Source organism: Rhododendron vialii, chromosome 8a, assembly GCF_030253575.1.
Source record: "Rhododendron vialii isolate Sample 1 chromosome 8a, ASM3025357v1".
Classification (NCBI taxonomy): Eukaryota; Viridiplantae; Streptophyta; class Magnoliopsida; order Ericales; family Ericaceae; genus Rhododendron; species Rhododendron vialii.
The window spans coordinates 30,916,514-30,934,745 of NC_080564.1; the positions used below are offsets into that span (position 1 = coordinate 30,916,514).

Below are 18,232 nucleotides of genomic sequence, written 5' to 3' on the forward strand. Positions count from 1 at the left end.
AGCTTCGTTCGATATTGTTTGAGGCGTTAACAAAACACCCAAAATCACTTCAGAATTTAGGCTGCTCCGATCATCTTTGTGCGACCCGAGGCGGGAGAAAAAGGCTGCTGTGCACAGCAGTCTGTGCACGAAGCACAGCCCTTGCCCACCCAACAAGAATTTATGTAAAATTTTGCTATTCCATGCACAAAATGTCGATGATAACACGTGCGGGAGTTTTACTTGTCCAAAAAGTCTCAAGATTGAGTTCGTTTTGTCGTTTTTGATATTTTAAAAAGGAAAAAATACCCACGATCTGTTGAGATGTAGTCAAATTTTGTAACAAAATGGTTATAATATTACGCACAATGGACAAATGAAAGGGTTAAACCACACAAGAAGTGTATTGTAGGTAAAGTAAGAAAACACAGAACAATTATAGTAGAAACCAAAGCAGAACCGACTTGCATTTTTCACAGGGGAGGTGTGTCTAATTTATGGCTAAACGTGGATCTCCAAACAAAAGTTGGTACAACCATTAGTTAGGGTAGGTATTTTTTAACTACTAATAATAATGACTTCACCGTTTTTAAAAGTTTCTGGTGGAATATGAAGGTTTTTAAATGGCCTCTTGTCCCATACTCCCAAGGATCATGTAGTGCAGATTCTGTAGTGCGGCATTTGACCGTCTGTTTTCGCAATCAATGGTTTAGATTCGCTGAAAAACTTTTATCGGTCAAAGTTATCTCTTACCGGTAAGAGTTAACAAACACATCTGAACCATTGATTGTTAAGATGGACAGCTCGTATGCCGCATTATAGGATCTACACTACAAGACCCCCACTTCCCCTCTTTTTTGGAAATTGGACTGGACCGGATAGCTCAGATCTCCTCACACATCTATTATTTTAGCTGTAAGAGACTAATCTTACAGTTAAGATACTATCAACGAAAACAAACTATTCATTGATAAGATTGTGGATTGTCCGGTTCAATCCGGACACAACGGGAGGATCCAATCCCAAAACGAAAATGACACATAATCCACCACAAAATCGCACCAGTAATTGATCAAACAGCTGCTGTAAATCAAATTTATGGATAAATCAAGCACATAATCCAAGACCTGGTTCCAGATTCCATGAAGTTCACATTTATAGACAAGAACAATTTGAGCTTTCAATCAACAAATTTCCAAGCAATTGATCACATGACAACTATTGGAGGAATAGATTGTCTAAACAAAGAAAAATAGGTCGCTTCGTATTTCCGAATCAGTCTCCCGCTAATAAATTGAATACATGGAAACCTGAAATCCAACCGTGCTTAAGAAGAGTCGAAACTTTCATACATAGAGGAATTTAGAGAGAGAGAGAGAGAGAGAGCAAACTATGGGTGAAAAGGTAAAAAAATACTTTCGACAAACGTCAATATGGTGCGAGTATACCAAATTATCAAGTGTGCAAAATTTACAGGTTGTGGAGTTTTATAGCTTTGCTTGCTTGTAAAATAAAGCTCAGCTTAACACAATAAGTCAAAAGTGCAACCACAAGGTAGCTCACAATAGGAATGAGCTCCTATTGCGAGATCTAAACCCAAATATCCTGAATTTGAAACTTTGATATCCCTTGGGACCAGGCCACCAGAGAGAAATCTCTCGTGAATCCCCTAGTCTGACATGAATGGCTTGTCTTTGACTAGACCAGAAAGAAGAATAATTAAGGTGCGTGTAAGCTGGCCTGGACACCTCTGACCTTCAAGGGAAAAAACCCCCTCATAAGAGCATTTTTTATCACATTGCCCACCCTACCCTACCCCACCCTATCCTACCCCACCCTATCATTTTACACTATCTCTTTGGCAACATCTGTTTTCTTGTTGGGAAGAGGGGGAACAAGAAGATATGTTATCTAGTTTTATAAAAAAAAATACACTTTTCAAGTGAGAGGATAGTGGCTACATGTCGTTAGTAACATCGGAAGGAGTGCCAAGAGTATTTTCGTACATAAACCATGGGAGAAAGCTAGATTAATGAACTTTAGAAAAAGTTAATGCCTATGTCTTAGTAGTATTTTATGCTAACTGACAAAGTCATTAGGCTGTCCAAAGATAAGGCGGTCCGAGTATTATTCAACACTTCCGGAAGTACCAGGTGATGTTTCATATACTCCAGTACTCCTAGCCAATCACACTGTGACAGATTTTGCAAGTAAGATGTGAATAATCACTTATGTTGGGTTGTGGAACAGAAAAAACGCCCCACATAGTGCGTTGTGGGTCTAGTTAATGCTACATGTTACTCTCAGACTACCTAATAATTAGTCATCTAACCTTTCCTCACTCATCTTAGGTTCCAAATTTAAATTCGGGCTCGGTAGGTCAAGAAAGTCAGCAGAGACCACCTAAGTTTCAAACCTATGATCTAATCAATCACGACTCTAAAGTCTCTAAACCCACAGAATATTGAAAGCGTAATATAAGTTTAATCATGATGACTTCTACCAACCTATTTAGAAATAGGAAACACTAAGCAAAGAAATGGACAACGGACATCATCAGAACAAGGAAAAAATAATAGAAACCTTAGTACTGCATAATTTTCCAATCATGCATGAATTGATCCATCTATCTGCAGTTACCAAAGTCAAATTCTGGCAAATTTTGTACAATCCACAGGAAAAGGTCTCAAATCCACGATCTACTTGCTTAAATCCAACTAGCAAATGTAGAAGTCACCGAAGTGTTTGTACCTTTGTACACGGATTGAAGCCTTCAAGGAGTGATGCGCTTGCGCGATAAAACCTGCTGAGTTGCCACTGTAGGTGATGAGCCCAACGCTAAGCGATATTCCGAACACAGGGTTTGCGGACTTATCCCTCGCATGTAATTCCTTGTGATGGGCCTGCTACTGACTGGGGGGCTCACCCGTGTCGACTTAAGGTGATTGTTGTTCAGTCCCATGACTCCCGTGCATAGAAGCTCTTGGGGTCCAATTGGGCTGTCGGGTGCTTTGTGCTTTCTTTTCATTTTTAGTAGCTCCCACAGCAACCTCTCATCTTTGGTTCGATCTTCCTCCATACCTAAAAACTTCACGGAGGACAAACAAAATGGATAGAAAATATGGCCTTGTTTGTTAATTCCCACTAAACTGCAAGGTATTATAATATACCCACACTTGACATTTGGCACACATATAATATAAGATAAAGGCTGGATAAGTTCTTTTAACTTGTGCAACTCCAGAGGCAACACTATAAGTTAACAATTCCACACATTTGGCAAGTTCCTCTCTAAGATTTGCTGAATAAGAAGAAAAAAGAATAGTACTGCATGCCATCTTAGTCAGAGTAGAATTAGGTAATGATAGCATTTTGTTGTAGTCTGGGTGTGATTTACTAGGATTTAAGATCTGACATGCTACGCAATGAACATTTTATAGTAGTCTGGGTGTGGTTTTCTGGGAGCTTCTGAATTTTTGAAAATAACAATACAGATTCACGAGAATACGTTCCAACTAAATAGGTTAAGTGGAGGATAGATGGTTCTATGAAGAACATTCACTATACTAAAATGGGCCAATAACCTCAAAGGATTGGGGATTATTTGGGTATTGGGTACTGTTACTATTGTTGGACAATGGGCCAATCGATACTTGAAGTGATATCTCAGAATACCAAAAAACTGGCACGTTATGAGCCATACCTGGCTTGGAACTTTGTGTTCCATTGACCCTTTTTTGGCTTCTAAGAAGTACCCAAGATACTCCTTCATTCTCCTTGTTCTTTCTTCTGATTCCTTCAACCTGCACAGAGCCTCAAGGTTCCTCTCTTCAGCTATTTGCACTTTCTTTCTAGCTTCCTCCAACTCCATCTTTCCATTTCTCATGGCTCCACCCATGTCCTCTACTATGGCCAACAGGTGCGGGCAAGTTCCAGATGCCATTTCGGCCTTAAGGCCCTTCACATACTCAACCATCGGATTACACATCTGTTCAGCTAGTTGATACATCATATCTTCAATGCCTCTCTCTACTGAACCAAGGGCAGCGTCCATGCGATCAAACGTGGCTTTGAAAAGCTTAAGTGCAGCGAGAAAGGTGACATTGCTTTGACCTGTCTGGTGAACTGCAGTTATATATGCAATGCCCCTCTGGAAGAACTTGTGGATGGAGGCCTGATGGTCTGCAAGGTTCTGAAGGATATCATCTTGGCTAGAATTGACCTGACTTTCGATTTTTCTGAGAAGGTGAACTAGTTGTGTTAGTTGCAGTCTTTGTTTCTGTAAGAGTTCTTTGCTTGCCATGGTTGCCTTAGTAGTGTAGCTTTCTACCTGCTGAAAGGAGAAGATAGGTGACCATATCCACAAACTCCACGGGAAAAATTATTCTTCAATCTTCATTGATTTGATGCAAGCATGAATAGCAAAAATATCCAACATGGAAAATGCAACCCAAAGCTGAAATATGTTTTAACTAACAATGATGGTTTACGGCTTATATTTCTGGTCTATCCAACTTCACAAGGACACACAGTATTTCTTTTTGAGTTGGTCCACGAAAGCAGCAAATGTAAGAGGGAAAAAATAGGTTTTCCTTAGTCATAATGTCCAAAACTTGATCACTGACTTAGTTTCTGTTTATTTTGCTGCAAAATAGACCACGACAACATTTTAACCTTGTAATCAATAAATATGAACTTATGGACAGGGGAGGACACAAGGGGGTGCCCGCCCTGCACGACTCTAAATATATTAGTTTTTCACATTAGTTAGGAAATAGTTCTATGGGTTTAGCCCTGGCGAGTCCCTTAGGTGAAAATTTTCCTAATCCTCCATAGGCGTGGAAAAAAAGGTCCTCGAATTCCAAGTTATCAACTTGCTTTTGGTCATGTGAATCAAATTAAACAGCCACAACATCATTATATGCAATCTCGTCTCTCCCGCAAACCTAGCAAGTACAAATATGCTTTTATGGAATCTACTTTCTATTATGTTTTGATATGTGTTCATGTCCTAAAATAAATGAAGATGATTGCTTTATTATCAATGTGAGAATACACATACTGCTTCCGCCACAACTCATGGATAGAGTCCTTGCATTTTTTTACATGAAAGCATTCATATTCTCGAGGCTATCAAGTGTTAGCCAGGCACTAATAAATGAAATCCAGCTAGTATTAAGGAATTAGTTACAACTTCTTCAACTGCCTTGCACGGATCAACCAAACTGGCCTGTGCTAGAGTCTACAGTGAGAAGGCATGCATTTGGCATGAAATCCTGAATGGTAGATGCAGTTTTTCCAATTGAGCATTCCAAAACATGCCATCGGAATAAAGCCGGTCATTTTCCTAAATTGCACAAAATTTCCTCCAATTCATTAAAAAGGTTCAATTCATTCTACAGTTTAATTGCCCAAATGTACGAACAGGATTTAAAGGAAAACAAAAGCCAGCAAGCAGAATTAATTAGAAGGCAACTAAACTGGTCTTCAGATATTTCCAAATGAAGCATGAACTTAATCTCGTCATGTAAGCAAGATCTAGGGCTCCTAAACGAACCAAACTACTAGAGTTTGAGCTCATGTTCGTTCGTTAAAAACTCGTTCAACTATTTGTTAAATAAACAAATCAAGCTCAAATATTTTTTTAAAGCTTGTTAAAGTTTCAAATCAAGCTCAAACAAACTATTACTTGGCTTGTTCAACTTATGATATATAGAAAATTCAAGTTGTTTGGAACGCGCTCATGTTCGGCTCGATTAAAGCTCATTTGAGAGCGGCTCATCTCCTAAATAAGCTAAACTTGAGCAATTTTTTGAAGCTCCTTAATTTTTCAAATCAAGCATGATCAACTACTTGCTAGGCTCATTCTGCTCGTTCATACATGTGTAAACGTAACTACGTGAGTTTATTTACCCCAACTTCGCGGATTTGATGATCCTCATCTCCTCCGTCAGTAGCACACGGCTGTGTTTTTCCCAATCTGATCTCGTTTCTCCATTTTCCCTAACAAAAAAATTAACCGCGATTGAGTGCAAAATCCAAATGAGTAGATCATACTGCGTCCGTAAATTTTTGTTGAAACCGTATGTTAAGTCCGTCTCAAAATGTTTGTTCCGTGGGCAAAACGCAAAATGAATACTTAAAAATAATATATATTTTTTTAAGGAAAAACCTCACTTTTTTTATAAATTAAAAGATCAGAAGTTTACTCGAGTATTCGAATCGGTATTGGTGACGATGGTGCTGAATCTCCCTTCTTCAGCCATTTCCACCGTCTTCAAACCTACGAGCCTCATCAACGGAATCGCTAGCGATTCGAACACGTCTTCCGCCTGCGAAAATCGATAAATCCGTCATAACTTCGCAATTCCTACCCTGAAGCAATTCAAATTTGATCAGATTTTTTTTGGAGGAAAAGTTTACTTCTAAAAGGCCGGTTTTGATCTGAGATTTGAGGTGATGGAATGCGACTTTCATCTGTTCGTGGCGAGAGAAGATTGTCGAGAGCTTGGAGCGAAGCTCCGCCGTCGACGGACGTGGAGATCTCCGAGTAGTTCGACGTTTCACCATGGCGGGAAAAGCGATGCCGTACACAGAGAGAGAAAGAGTACGCGATTTTCTGTGTCTTTTGTATAGTAGTCCGTACTCCACAAGTTAACAAGAAAACTATTTTTCGATCGGGAAAATTAACATGAAAGGAAAGCTATGCATCAACAGTATCGTAATAGCATCAGCATAAAGTGTTTAACCATGAGGTGACATGTTCGAATTTCAGAAAGATTAATCATCCCAAACTTTGAGGCCATTGATGGTTATGTCCAGAATAAGGTTTCTATTTTTAAAGTACTACTTAGAGCATCTCCAACTCTTAACATCAAATTGGGGATGTCAATTTTTTTTGAAGACTAATGTGGCATTTTGGCATTTCCAATTTGACATCAAAACCTCATCTACAACCCTTATGTCAAATTCTATTTATTTGACATCAAATTATCCCTCTCAAACTTTTATGTTAAAATACAAATGGTCATTTTTTGAAATTTGGCATAGAAGAGGGTGGCTGTCAAAGTTGGCATGTGAAGACTTGCCTTCAAATCTATGTGTATTTGGAATCAAATAAGGCTGTTTGGTTGGATTGAATTTTAATATCAATTTTTACTGTTAAGATGTCCACGTACGAATTGACATGTCCAATTGAAGATGCTTTTATTTCTCGTTTTACGAGACATGACATTCTCTCATAATACATTACCTTTAATCCAAAAATATGTACTTATTTGAAAAGTAAATACTTATTTTAGTTGGTAGAACACACTCAATCAAGATTCGCGCAAACTAGCCTAGACATTCAATTATTAAAAAAAAAAATTACCTTCAAAATAAGACCAATTTTGAATATAACTAATGAATAGAAAATATGAGATGATCGAATATTGGAGTGAAATGTATCAATATTTAAAAATAAAAATTAAAAAAAATACTCCATAGACTTTGTGGTAAAAAAGTCTAGGGGTGAGCACAGGTTGGGTATCGAATTTTTGAGCCCCGAACCCGAACTGAACGAGTGGGAATAACCGTCCGCGTATCCGATTTTTTTAGTCGGGTCGGATAAGGAAAACAACACCCCAAGCCCCGAAAGGAAAATTAATTTTTTTCAAAAAATGAACACGTACCCAACCGAATCACATGTTCGACCCCGCCTGAAACCCTTCAGGTCGGGTCCGTCGGCCTCGGGTTTTTTGCACACCTAAAACGATGCTTGAGTGAGAATATCCGAGAGTATTTTCTGATTCTTTTATTTGAAATGGTGCCAATTTATTGTGGCGCCCGTTACAGAAGAAAAAACGCAAAACCCTAGCAAGAGGATGAGGTGACAAAGTCAATATCCACTGTCCATCCACTATCTTCACTTCACCAATAAATACTACTCCACTCGTATATAACTACGCAACACGCTACTGTCCTGCTTAGGGCTTTCGACTCACAGAAAATGGACGCCGCACAGGAGGCCCACAACAGGGAAGCATTCCGGCAGGCGGTGGTCAACACCCTCGAGCGCCGTCTCTTCTACATACCCTCCTTCAAGATCTACCGCGGCGTCGCCGGCCTCTACGACTACGGCCCTCCTGGCTGCGCCGTCAAGTCCAACGTACTCGCCTTCTGGCGTCAGGTACTCAACCACTTGTTCTTTCCTTTTGTACGATTTTTTATTCATTTTCTAAATCTGTTAGTTATGAATTGTCTGTAAAACTAGCTCATGGGACTGGAATTTGTATAGATATAGGTCATTAGGATTCATGAGTACATATAAAGCTGTGACGTATGGACCGTATGGTGATTATTTGCTGTCCGTATATTGTTGCCTTGTCCTGTTTGCCTCTGACAGTGGAGGTTGCTATGAGTTTGATTCGCTCGTAGGACTTGTAAATTTAGTGTTAAGTTCCTGTTTTTTGAATTCATTTCTTTGGTTTCTTCATTATTTGTTTGCCTTCACGATAGATATATATCGGTGTTGTCAAAATTTTACGACTCACAATACTTATTTAAGTTAAAGGTGGGGTTCCATATTTTGGTAGATAAATAAAGGATGATACGTATGTCTAGCCGATGTAGCCGTAACTTATGTTTGAGTAAACATTCTTGTAATACCCATATGATCCATGATGCAAAAAGTGATAATTTTTCTTACTAGAACATGTTATGTTGTTGAAACATGAAATTTTGTATCATCAAAGTATCTACTAATTTGTTCAGTAGATATTGTATTTTAAATTGCAGAATAGCTATTTTATCAGCTTGTATGTACTCCTCTGAATGCATCTTATGGTATGCGATACCTATCCCGATAGGATACATAAAATGAGGAAAAGTGATGCACGACATGTATCCCATTTTGACGCCTTAATTTAGGTAGGAACTGCTCACTGGTTGGATATACGAAGTACCAAAAAATCTTGTGCAATGCATTTTATGTACTCCCTCCGCTCCTATTTCATAGTCCACCTTTCCTTTTTTGGGTGTTCCAAAATAAATGTCTACTTCCAAAAGTAAACACAAAAAGGGATCCAACTCTCCATTTTTACCCTTCTTTAAACTTAATTGTTTATTATGGTTGCCTTTTATTGCTCCTTCACCTTTTTTGAAATTTGAATTCCTTATGAGACTTTTGGATTACCTGCCCAGCTAGAACCAATATCTCTGATTTGGGAGCCAAGCTTGCTGCCTAATTTTTTGGGATTTGGGAGTTATTTAAGGAAACTGCATGTACCAACAAAAGTTATACTATGAAGGGTAAAATTGGAAAATTCAAAATTTGTGCATGTAATGATTAAGCTCCCTTAAAAAGTTGGATTTCCCAAGAGCGGGACTCACAAATTGGAACGGAGGGAGTAGTTTATTGCCTCTCTTGCGTATCCAGTACTGGGGGAGACAAATTGGCGTTTGGACAGTCGTTAAATGCCCTCTTTCTGGTACATTTTTTGTGAATAATTACTTGTTTAACTTCTGCATCTATGCTAGTTCCAAGCTTGTGGGAGGAAACAAATTCGACATCGGCTTGGTCTATTTTGGCAGGCTGGGACAATAATTCACAGTTTCACACCATAAAACGAAAAAAAGAAGAAAAAAGAAAGATCGAAATTTGGAAAGTACGTAACGCGGTGGATTTAGATTGTGCAATGACTGTACTCTACTGGAATTGACTTTCCATTTTGTTTATTTTATTTCTCAATCTGCATTATGTTTTCTGTTATTTTACTTGTTTAAGACAGTCGAGTAGTGAATGTTGTACTTTATAGTTCACCGTGAGGAGGTTGCACTTCTTGAGATTAAAGAATGCTCTTATGTCATGGTTTGTTCTTGTTTCAGCATTTTGTTTTGGAAGAGAACATGTTAGAAGTCGATTGCCCTTGTGTAACACCAGAGGTTGTGCTAAAGGCGTCAGGTCACGTGGATAAGTTTACTGACCTCATGGTTAAGGATGAAAAGACTGGTACATGTTACCGTGCTGATCACTTACTCAAAGATTTTTGCAAGGAGAAGCTCGAGAGAGATCCTAATATCACAGCAGAGAAGGCAGCAGAATTCAGGCATGTTATGGCCGTACTGGATGATCTTTCTGCCGAAGAATTGGGTGCAAAGATTAAGGAATATGGGATTACTGCTCCTGATACCAAGAACGCTCTGTCTCCTCCCTATCCATTCAACTTGATGTTTCAGACCTCTATAGGTCCATCTGGTTTGAGCCCTGGGTAAGAATACTGCTATATTTAAAATGTCATTTGCGTAACATCGAGTATGTCATAAGGATGTCTTTATTTCCTTCTAATAGATTTCACCGTTGATGTGCTGATTTCTCACTGTAACATGCTTCAGGTATATGCGGCCCGAAACAGCACAAGGCATTTTTGTGAACTTCAAGGATTTATATTACTATAATGGCAACAAGCTCCCTTTTGCTGCTGCTCAGATTGGTCAAGCTTTTAGGAATGAGGTTTCATTCATCTCCAACTGCTGCATTACCATGCATGAATGTACTTTCCTGTTTTTGGTCTAAGTGGAACTCATTTTGATTTGGAAATGAAGTTTTCTAATTGAGGAAGTATCAATTATTCTAGCTGTTACGTTTTCTGTAATGGTTGTACTGCTGCAGTAGCAAAAGAGCAGGAGATGGGAAAGTAGAGATAAGTGTAGTTTTGTTTGGAGAAGTGAGGTTAAGGACTGAGGAGTAATAAAAGCCTTCCCAGTTGTATCAATGTAAGAATAGATAGAAGTTTATAGTAACGAAGGGTGTACTAGTGTCTAGTTGAGGTTGCATTAGCAACAAAACTGGCATTGCGAGAGGTGATTTGCTTGCAGTGCCACTATTTTAATGTGTTTGCTTAAATTGAAGGGTCAAACATACGGAAAGAAGGTATAACAAGAAATAGCCATCGTTCTAGGGAATTGATGTGTTTTCAACAATCGGAGTTGATGGTTTCTTAGAGTATGAGGTTTGAATGGTTTTTAAACATTGGTCTGCAAATGATGGATCCAATTGAAATCTGGCTACTAAAAAATTGCAGATATCTCCTCGCCAAGGCCTGTTAAGAGTTCGTGAGTTTACATTGGCAGAGATCGAACATTTTGTGGATCCTGAGGACAAGTCTCACCCAAAATTTTTTGAGGTCTCAAACCTGGAATTTCTTATGTTCCCAAGAGAAGATCAGGTGTCTGGACAATCAGCCAGGAGAGTACGAATTGGTGAAGCAGTTACTGAGGTTGGTTGATTTATGCCATTCTAACATCCTGCTCCTCCGTGTCTCTCGAAAAAAGAACCCCTACATTTACGTGATTGACGAGCTCATTTTGTGTGTTACTATTTGTTAGGGTATTGTCAACAACGAAACACTGGGCTACTTTATTGGGAGGGTTTATTTATTCTTGACACACCTTGGTATAGATAGGGAGAGGTTACGGTTTCGCCAACATCTTGCAAATGAGATGGCACACTATGCTGCTGATTGTTGGGATGCTGAGATTGAATGCTCTTATGGGTGGATTGAATGTGTTGGCATTGCTGATAGATCTGCATATGATTTGCGTGCTCACACGGTAAGAAAAATGCAGTATCTTTTGAGGGAATTGTTGAACTATTACAAACCTGTCAACATCTTATTTTTTAAGTTTCTTGATTGCGACGAGTGAGGTTTGATGTACCTGTTTGTGAGGTACAAACCGTCTAACCTGGAAAAAAGGAAGGCAGAACTAACATAGATAATTGTGGAAAGACCAATAAGACATCTATATAGTTTCTGATATGTTATGCTAGAAGTTCATCCGAAAACCAGTGTATGAATTATGTCCTGAAGTTCGTGGGAGTTTTCACTTCTTCATTGTAGGATAAAAGTGGAGTGCCTCTTGTGGCAGCTGAAAAATTTTCAGAACCTATTGAAGTGGAGGTACACACTCTCTCTCTCATACGTGCACGCACGTGTATATGCAAATAATTTTACAAAATCCTGACCTATTTTACTGTTGGTTCAGAAACTTGTTATAACTCCAGTTAAGAAGGAGCTGGGTCTTGCATTCAAGGGTAACCAGAAGATGGTGGTCGAAGCATTGGAGGTATTTGACAAATTTTTTGCTAGGCAATGATGGCGGTTTTCTGAATAATGACTTGGGCTACATTTCCCCTTTGGCTGCAGGCAATGGGGGAAAAAGAAGCTATGGAAATGAAAGCCACTTTGGAGTCCAAGGGAGAAGTAGAGTTCCAAGTTTGCACACTTGGGAAGGATGTCACTGTAACTAAGAGCATGGTTTCAATCCTGAAGGAGAAGAAGAAAGAACATCAGAGGGTTTTCACGCCATCAGTAATTGAACCATCTTTTGGTATTGGGAGGATAATTTACTGTCTCTATGAACATTCCTTCTATACAAGGGCTAGTAGAGGCGGGGATGAACAGTTGAATGTTTTCGGTTTCCCTCCACTTGTGGCTCCCATCAAATGCACTGTATTCCCTTTGGTTCAGAATCAGCAATACGAGGAAGTTGCCAGACGCATTGCCCGGTCATTAACTGCTGCTGGGATCACATACAAGATCGACATAACAGGTATGCGCGACACATAACATATTGTGTTGACTATTAAATTAGAGAAGCCAGCTTCCGTAGTTTGGTTAGTAGGAGAAATGGGGAATAATGAAAAGGCATGTCCGAAAGTCCATGTTTTTTGTTTGGTTACCTACAAACAATGGTTAGGCAGGCATGAATAGTTTCATTTACCCCATTTTGGCTCACCAAACAGAGGTAGAGGTTTTGTAGATTAGTACATTTTCTTGTGATGGCACTGTTGCATCATGGTGTCTTAAGGATGATAGTAGAACTCACTTTTGCTGTGATATACATTAGTGTCATGAGCAATTTGATGATTGGGTCAGCAACTAATTAGATACAAATGGTACATCTGTATATTTTAGGTACATCAATCGGGAAGCGATATGCAAGGACAGACGAACTTGGTGTTCCCCTTGCCATTACAGTGGACTCAACAACTTCAGTGACACTTCGTGATAGAGACAGCAAGCAACAGATTCGTATTAATGTAGACGAAGTGGCATCTGTAGTTAAGGAGGTTACCGATGGTCTGAGCACTTGGGCTGATATGCAGTGGAAATACCCAGCTCATTCATCCACATCAGCTGAGGATTAGAATTGGGATGTGGTAACCATTACTACACTATTTGATGCTGTCAAAGTGGATTTTCTCGTATGCACAAAGTCACAAACACATGTTATAATGATGTATTAGCAGTACCGAGCGAATGGGAAAATACCAGTTTTTCTTCTGAGGGTGGTCTCCAACTAGCATTTAATTTGACTCAATTAGATGAGAATGTTGTGCCTTCTCCTTTGGTTTGAGTTTTGAACATATATCCAGGGATTACGTGTTCGTTGAAAATTCTATGCCCGGTTTTGCACAGGGATTACGTGTTCGTTGAAGACATGCAGCTCCAAGGGCTCTCCCACCACAGGCATGGTAACGGGTACCAATCACCAAATGTGTAGTGTGGAGGGACCTTGGAGATCATTTTACCGAAAAATAAGGCATTCGGTGTCAAATAGGTTGCACTAATTTATTTGCGACTTTACTATTATTTTGTGGTACTGTATCATTTTGCCGAAAAATAAGGCATTCGGTGTCAAATAGGTTGCACTAATTTATTTTCGACTTTACTATTATTTTGTGGTACTGTATCGAATAAGGTCTCAATTGCATTTGATAGCGCATTCATTCTGGATGAAGTCATATCCTACCAGAAGGAATGCATTTTTTTTTTGGGCGCTGCTATTCGCGGCTTTTTATTTTTTTCCATAGTCTGTTAAAAATTTCCAATTATAATCGACAGTTAGTTACCGAAATTGAGATATATTTTCAGCATTCAATTTATGAAATATAATATTTTTTCAACAGCTATTTATCGAAAATGTATGTTCGGCAGTTGTTTATCGAAAGTTGAACAAATTTTCAACATGTAGTTACCGAAATATAATCTTATTTTCAACAGTTATTTACTGAAATGTTATGTATGATTTTCAACAATTATTTACCAAAATGTAGAGGATTATGGGAGAAAATAAAAAATTGCAAATAGCAGCGCCCTCTTTTTTTTGATAAGGTGCCCGGATCAGTTTAAATGCACATCGACTGCTAGAAGAATGCAATGCATTGTGGGGGAACCCCTTTTTTGGAATTTTTTCCTAGTTTTGTCGCATCACCCAACCCAAAATTACTGATGTTGCCTATTAGAATCAAAACACCACACAATAGGTTATCTCATTCGTTCGGTGATCATGCACAAGAGTCTTGAAATGCTACACTAGAACATTAGTGCAATATAACTTCAGAAGGGCAGATGGTGCTCAACCCCACCCGACGCGGAACTAGAAGCAACCACTGCCACGGCGCCACTGCGCTCGGCGTGGCAGAGCTGGCGGAGCTTGGTGGGAACGTACCACACGGATAGCCGGGGATGCGCGTTGAAAATGGCGTCGATGTCCCACCCTTGTTGTGCAGCGATGTCCACGAGAGGCTTGTAGCAAGCCTGCCTCCAAGCCCCGACGTTCTCTCCTTTCTCCTTGAAAGCTCGCCTCAGGACGTCGGACGCCTCCTCGTCGAGGCAGTGCAGGGCGTAGCAGTGCACGTAGTGCCGCATCTTGGGCTTGTTGATGTAGCTCGCTCCTGCATTCTTTGCGTACCTGAACACCTGGTTTGTCACCTGTTGGAGAAAGAGAAGCCCAAATTAAAATAAAATGGGCTTTTCTTCATCAAACTCATCCAAACTGATACACATCAAATCTGGTATAAACAAACTATATAAAGTTTCGTATAGCTTGGTGCCTTTGGCTGGTACACTTGTAGTCATCATAGTATCTGTATGGAGCATTAAGGGTGCGTTCTTGTGATCTTAATTTGGAACTTATATTGTTTTATGTTTCTTAAATGTGTCACTATTCAAATCTACAAACAAATAAGCTAACAAGACGTGCAAACTAAATGGGCCTCCAGTCATACAAGTTAACCAACATTCGTTACTCTCTCCGTCACATTTGGTTTCTTATGAAATTACGTGCAATTTTCAAACTTAAAAATAATGTATTTATTAAAATAATTTTTTGGTAATTTTTTTTGCACCGTCCAAAAGATTTCATCGAAATCTATCAAACAAAATTCATATTACACACAAAATTATTTCGTCAAGTACATAATTTTTAAGCTTAAAAATTGCACGTCGCAGGGGACCAACTTTATGAGACGGAGATATGCCCCACGAGCACTAAGTTGTTAATGAGACTATCCCGTGCCCTCTTTTCGTCACACATTGGAGTGGACTCTACACAATTTGTAGTGGACACCAACAAAAGGTGTGGTGAAGACATTATGCCTTGCTCTCTTCCCTTTTCAAAAAAAAAATTTTTAAAAATTCTCTTTAGATTCTTTCTACTTCTAACATTTCTCTTTCTATTTCTTTCCACTTATTAGTTCTACTATTTTTTAAAAAACTTTTCAAAAACTAAACCAAACACAGCATTTATGGTCATCATACAAGTAGATGGCACGCCTACGTGGAACCCACTCCGAATTCCACGCAGGCGTACGGTGGACCGTAGCATCTCTCATGGTCGGGATGGTATGAGTCATTCGTTCAGGTGCACTGAAAAAGTTTCCTAGAAGAGAGTGCCACCTGGCCAGCCATATGATCTCTCATTGGAGGAGCTCCAATGAAACATGGGACGATCATAACCACAGATCAAAAAAATGTCTTAGCACAGTAAAAAACAGTCAAAATCACCCGATTTACCGCGAACATTTAAGGAAAGAACCACCTTAACTAGGTTGATTTTTACCTTGGTGGGGCATTTTTCACCGCGCTCCTTGGCAACGCTCTGGACCTGGATCAGGAAATCGCGGCACTGCTCGTACAGGTGGAACAGGTAATCGAGGCCGTTCTTCTTGCCGCGCGCCACCTCCCCGGGCTCCGTCACGATGAACGGGTGCTCCCGCTGCCTGTGATCGCTGCCGCCTCCGCCGTTGTCGTCGTCCTCGTCCTCGTCCTCGTTGGCTCCCTGGGTCCTGACGTCGTCGGGCCCCCCGAACGACGCCATCCTCGCCTGCACCTTCTTGCGCCGCTGTTGTTTCTTCTTGCCACCCGCCGCTGGCACCACCTCCCACGGTGGTGCTCCACCGGTACCTCCGCCACTTCCTGCCGCCTCTATCTGTTGAACCGGCTCCTCCGATAATCCTATCACACAAACGTATAATACCAAGGAAAGATGCATAAACCAACACTAGTCAACAATTGCTTATGTGAGTTGGTCCTTCAAATTACACTTTTATCCTCCTTTAAAACCAACACTATTCATTTTTTTTTCATTTTTTATACGTAAATATACAAAATCATCATTTCATAAAGGACTAAAAAGGTGTCTTATAAATAAGGGTGTGCATGGTATTTACAAAAAAAAAACAAAAAAAAAAACTATTTAATGTGAACTTGTAAACTTTTTTATTGCATATACAAATTTGGCCCCTAAAGTTGAAATCTTTTGCTCTTTGTTTGTCATGGTTAAGGCAATGGTACAATCTAGCAAAAGAGAAAACAAGAAATCTTCTAGGTAACCCAATCAACGGTCCAAAATTCTTTCTTGGAAGATCAAAACTCTTCCGAGTAAGAGTGTCTTTAAATCTGAACAATTGATTTAGTGTCCTGGTTCGCATCATCATTACTATTTAGGCGCAATCATACTCGAATAATGTACGGACTCAAGTTGAAAAAAGGCATATATATATATATATATAAGGTTGCTAAAATTTCCGAAATTAAAACCAATCCATCAAACAAAGATAAAACAGTGACAAAAATTTCCTATTCGAAATAGTATAGTCCTTTGACCTTGCTATTATAATCCAAAGTCCATTGCGGCTCATAATTCTAAAAATCCAAATACTCCGCAGCTTACAATTTTGGATATGTTTTTTTTTCTTCTATAATTTGCCATACAAAAATATTATTTCGACAAATAGATCAGGCCAAAAACAAAAGAGAAAGAACTTATTCTCTTTACTTCAACTGTTCGATCATCTTCCCTTAAACAATAACAAAGCGCAGAGAGAGAGAGAGAGAGAGAGAGCAGTACGAAGTTTACTTATCTAGTGTTTGAAAAATTTTAAGCTAAGAAAATTGCTATAAGCTTTTGAGGCGTTATCACGTGATGATCAGAGCCCTCTATCATCCCATAAACATAAAAGCGAGGTTTATAAATTGCGTGTGGACTCTATACGAGTATGCCATCGTTAAGAGTCTTAAGACGCCACGTGACCATAACCCAAGAAAGTTATCTTGGGCAAGAGCTAGCGGAATTAAAAAATAACAGGTATAACGACGTCGTACCTTCCTGCGAGAGTGCGTCAAGAGCATGCGTAGTATCACCGGACAGTAGGTGGCGACGCCGCAACTCCTCCTCCTCCAACCGCCTCCTCTCCGCCCTGACCGCGGCTTTAATCCCGTACCTCTCCCCCACGAGCAACTCCCACCTGAAAATCTGGGACAGGCTGTTCATCATGTCGTCCAGCTCGTCTTCCTTCATGTCCAGCAGCGTGTTCACCGTGAACCCCATCTCGGCCATCCTCGCCGCCGTGTAGTACCTCACGCCGTACGCCTGGAACAGCTCCTCCAGCCCTCCCATCTCCCTCGGCGGCCGCACTGCGTACGCAGCCGGCTGCGGCGGCATCACCGCCTCCAGCAGCCGGTTGGGCTGCGGCGGAGGCAGAGCGCCCCGTGGGTCCCACTTGAACAAGAATGCGTCTGGATCCATCGATCAGAACGACTTGTTCATATGAAAGTGAGAACACTGAACAGTTGTGTGCATGCATACATGAGGATATATATACTGTCTATGCAGAATTGAGAAGGACCCGATCAATAGTTGAGAACTCATCTTAGCCGTCCATTTCATTAATTCATGAGCCAAATTTGAAAAAATGCATCTTAGCCAATAATTTTTCGATTGTGACATAAAAAAGAAGAAGGTAGAGAGTCTTTAATGAATTTAAAGTTATGAAAAATATTTTTAATAAAAGGTCGATTTATAACACATACGGACGGCTGAGAAGTCGGATCATAAGAGAGTTTGTTCTCACAAATTTTTGGAGCACAATGTCCAAACACGAATGTACTAGTATTTGAAACAATCGGAACCCTCGTTCAGACTGCAG

At 39.9% G+C, this 18,232-nt stretch overlaps 3 protein-coding genes across 5 annotated transcripts; 1 reads left to right on the forward strand and 2 right to left on the reverse strand.

The window, feature by feature from the left end:
• Positions 1-2,556: 2,556 nt before the first annotated feature.
• On the reverse strand, positions 2,557-6,672 carry LOC131335257 (uncharacterized). Of its 3 annotated transcripts, none has more exons than XM_058370528.1 (5): positions 6,403-6,672; positions 6,189-6,311; positions 5,893-5,982; positions 3,683-4,309; positions 2,557-3,067 (listed from the first exon to the last, which is right to left on the reverse strand). In XM_058370528.1, the coding sequence occupies exons 1-5, from the start codon at positions 6,547-6,549 to the stop codon at positions 2,753-2,755; spliced, it is 1,302 nt and encodes a 433-aa protein (XP_058226511.1). In that variant the 5' UTR covers positions 6,550-6,672; the 3' UTR covers positions 2,557-2,752. The 3 variants fall into 3 exon arrangements, with proteins under 3 accessions (XP_058226511.1, XP_058226510.1, XP_058226512.1); XM_058370527.1 differs by having other exon boundaries at positions 3,683-4,312; XM_058370529.1 differs by lacking the exon at positions 5,893-5,982 and having other exon boundaries at positions 6,403-6,633.
• Positions 6,673-7,760: 1,088 nt separating this feature from the next.
• On the forward strand, positions 7,761-13,417 carry LOC131335258 (glycine--tRNA ligase, mitochondrial 1-like). Its single transcript, XM_058370530.1, has 9 exons — positions 7,761-8,149; positions 9,847-10,229; positions 10,354-10,471; positions 11,043-11,237; positions 11,347-11,571; positions 11,859-11,918; positions 12,004-12,084; positions 12,165-12,570; positions 12,936-13,417. Exons 1-9 carry the CDS (start codon positions 7,970-7,972, stop codon positions 13,166-13,168), a joined length of 1,881 nt encoding a protein of 626 aa, XP_058226513.1. The 5' UTR covers positions 7,761-7,969; the 3' UTR covers positions 13,169-13,417.
• An 821-nt stretch (positions 13,418-14,238) lies between these two features.
• On the reverse strand, positions 14,239-17,875 carry LOC131335259 (protein ALF). The gene is made up of 3 exons (XM_058370531.1): positions 17,409-17,875; positions 15,865-16,259; positions 14,239-14,735 (listed from the first exon to the last, which is right to left on the reverse strand). Exons 1-3 carry the CDS (start codon positions 17,830-17,832, stop codon positions 14,361-14,363), a joined length of 1,194 nt encoding a protein of 397 aa, XP_058226514.1. The 5' UTR covers positions 17,833-17,875; the 3' UTR covers positions 14,239-14,360.
• Between the last annotated feature and the right edge of the window lie 357 nt (positions 17,876-18,232).

Excerpts from the sequence above, each read along its gene's own strand:
- LOC131335258 (XM_058370530.1), top strand. The coding sequence starts at position 7,970 with ATGGACGCCGCACAGGAGGCCCACAACAGGGAAGCATTCCGGCAGGCG. Across the intron at positions 10,472-11,042 it reads GTCAAGCTTTTAGGAATGAG|ATATCTCCTCGCCAAGGCCT; the intron begins GTTTCATTCATC and ends AAAAAATTGCAG. Across the intron at positions 12,085-12,164 it reads TGGTGGTCGAAGCATTGGAG|GCAATGGGGGAAAAAGAAGC; the intron begins GTATTTGACAAA and ends CTTTGGCTGCAG.
- LOC131335257 (XM_058370527.1), bottom strand. The coding sequence starts at position 6,549 with ATGGTGAAACGTCGAACTACTCGGAGATCTCCACGTCCGTCGACGGCG. Across the intron at positions 6,312-6,402 it reads TCAAAACCGGCCTTTTAGAA|GCGGAAGACGTGTTCGAATC; the intron begins GTAAACTTTTCC and ends CGATTTTCGCAG. Across the intron at positions 5,983-6,188 it reads ATACCGATTCGAATACTCGA|GGAAAATGGAGAAACGAGAT; the intron begins GTAAACTTCTGA and ends TTTTTTTGTTAG.
- LOC131335259 (XM_058370531.1), bottom strand. The coding sequence starts at position 17,832 with ATGGATCCAGACGCATTCTTGTTCAAGTGGGACCCACGGGGCGCTCTG. Across the intron at positions 16,260-17,408 it reads TGACGCACTCTCGCAGGAAG|GATTATCGGAGGAGCCGGTT; the intron begins GTACGACGTCGT and ends TTTGTGTGATAG. Across the intron at positions 14,736-15,864 it reads GTGAAAAATGCCCCACCAAG|GTGACAAACCAGGTGTTCAG; the intron begins GTAAAAATCAAC and ends TTTCTCCAACAG.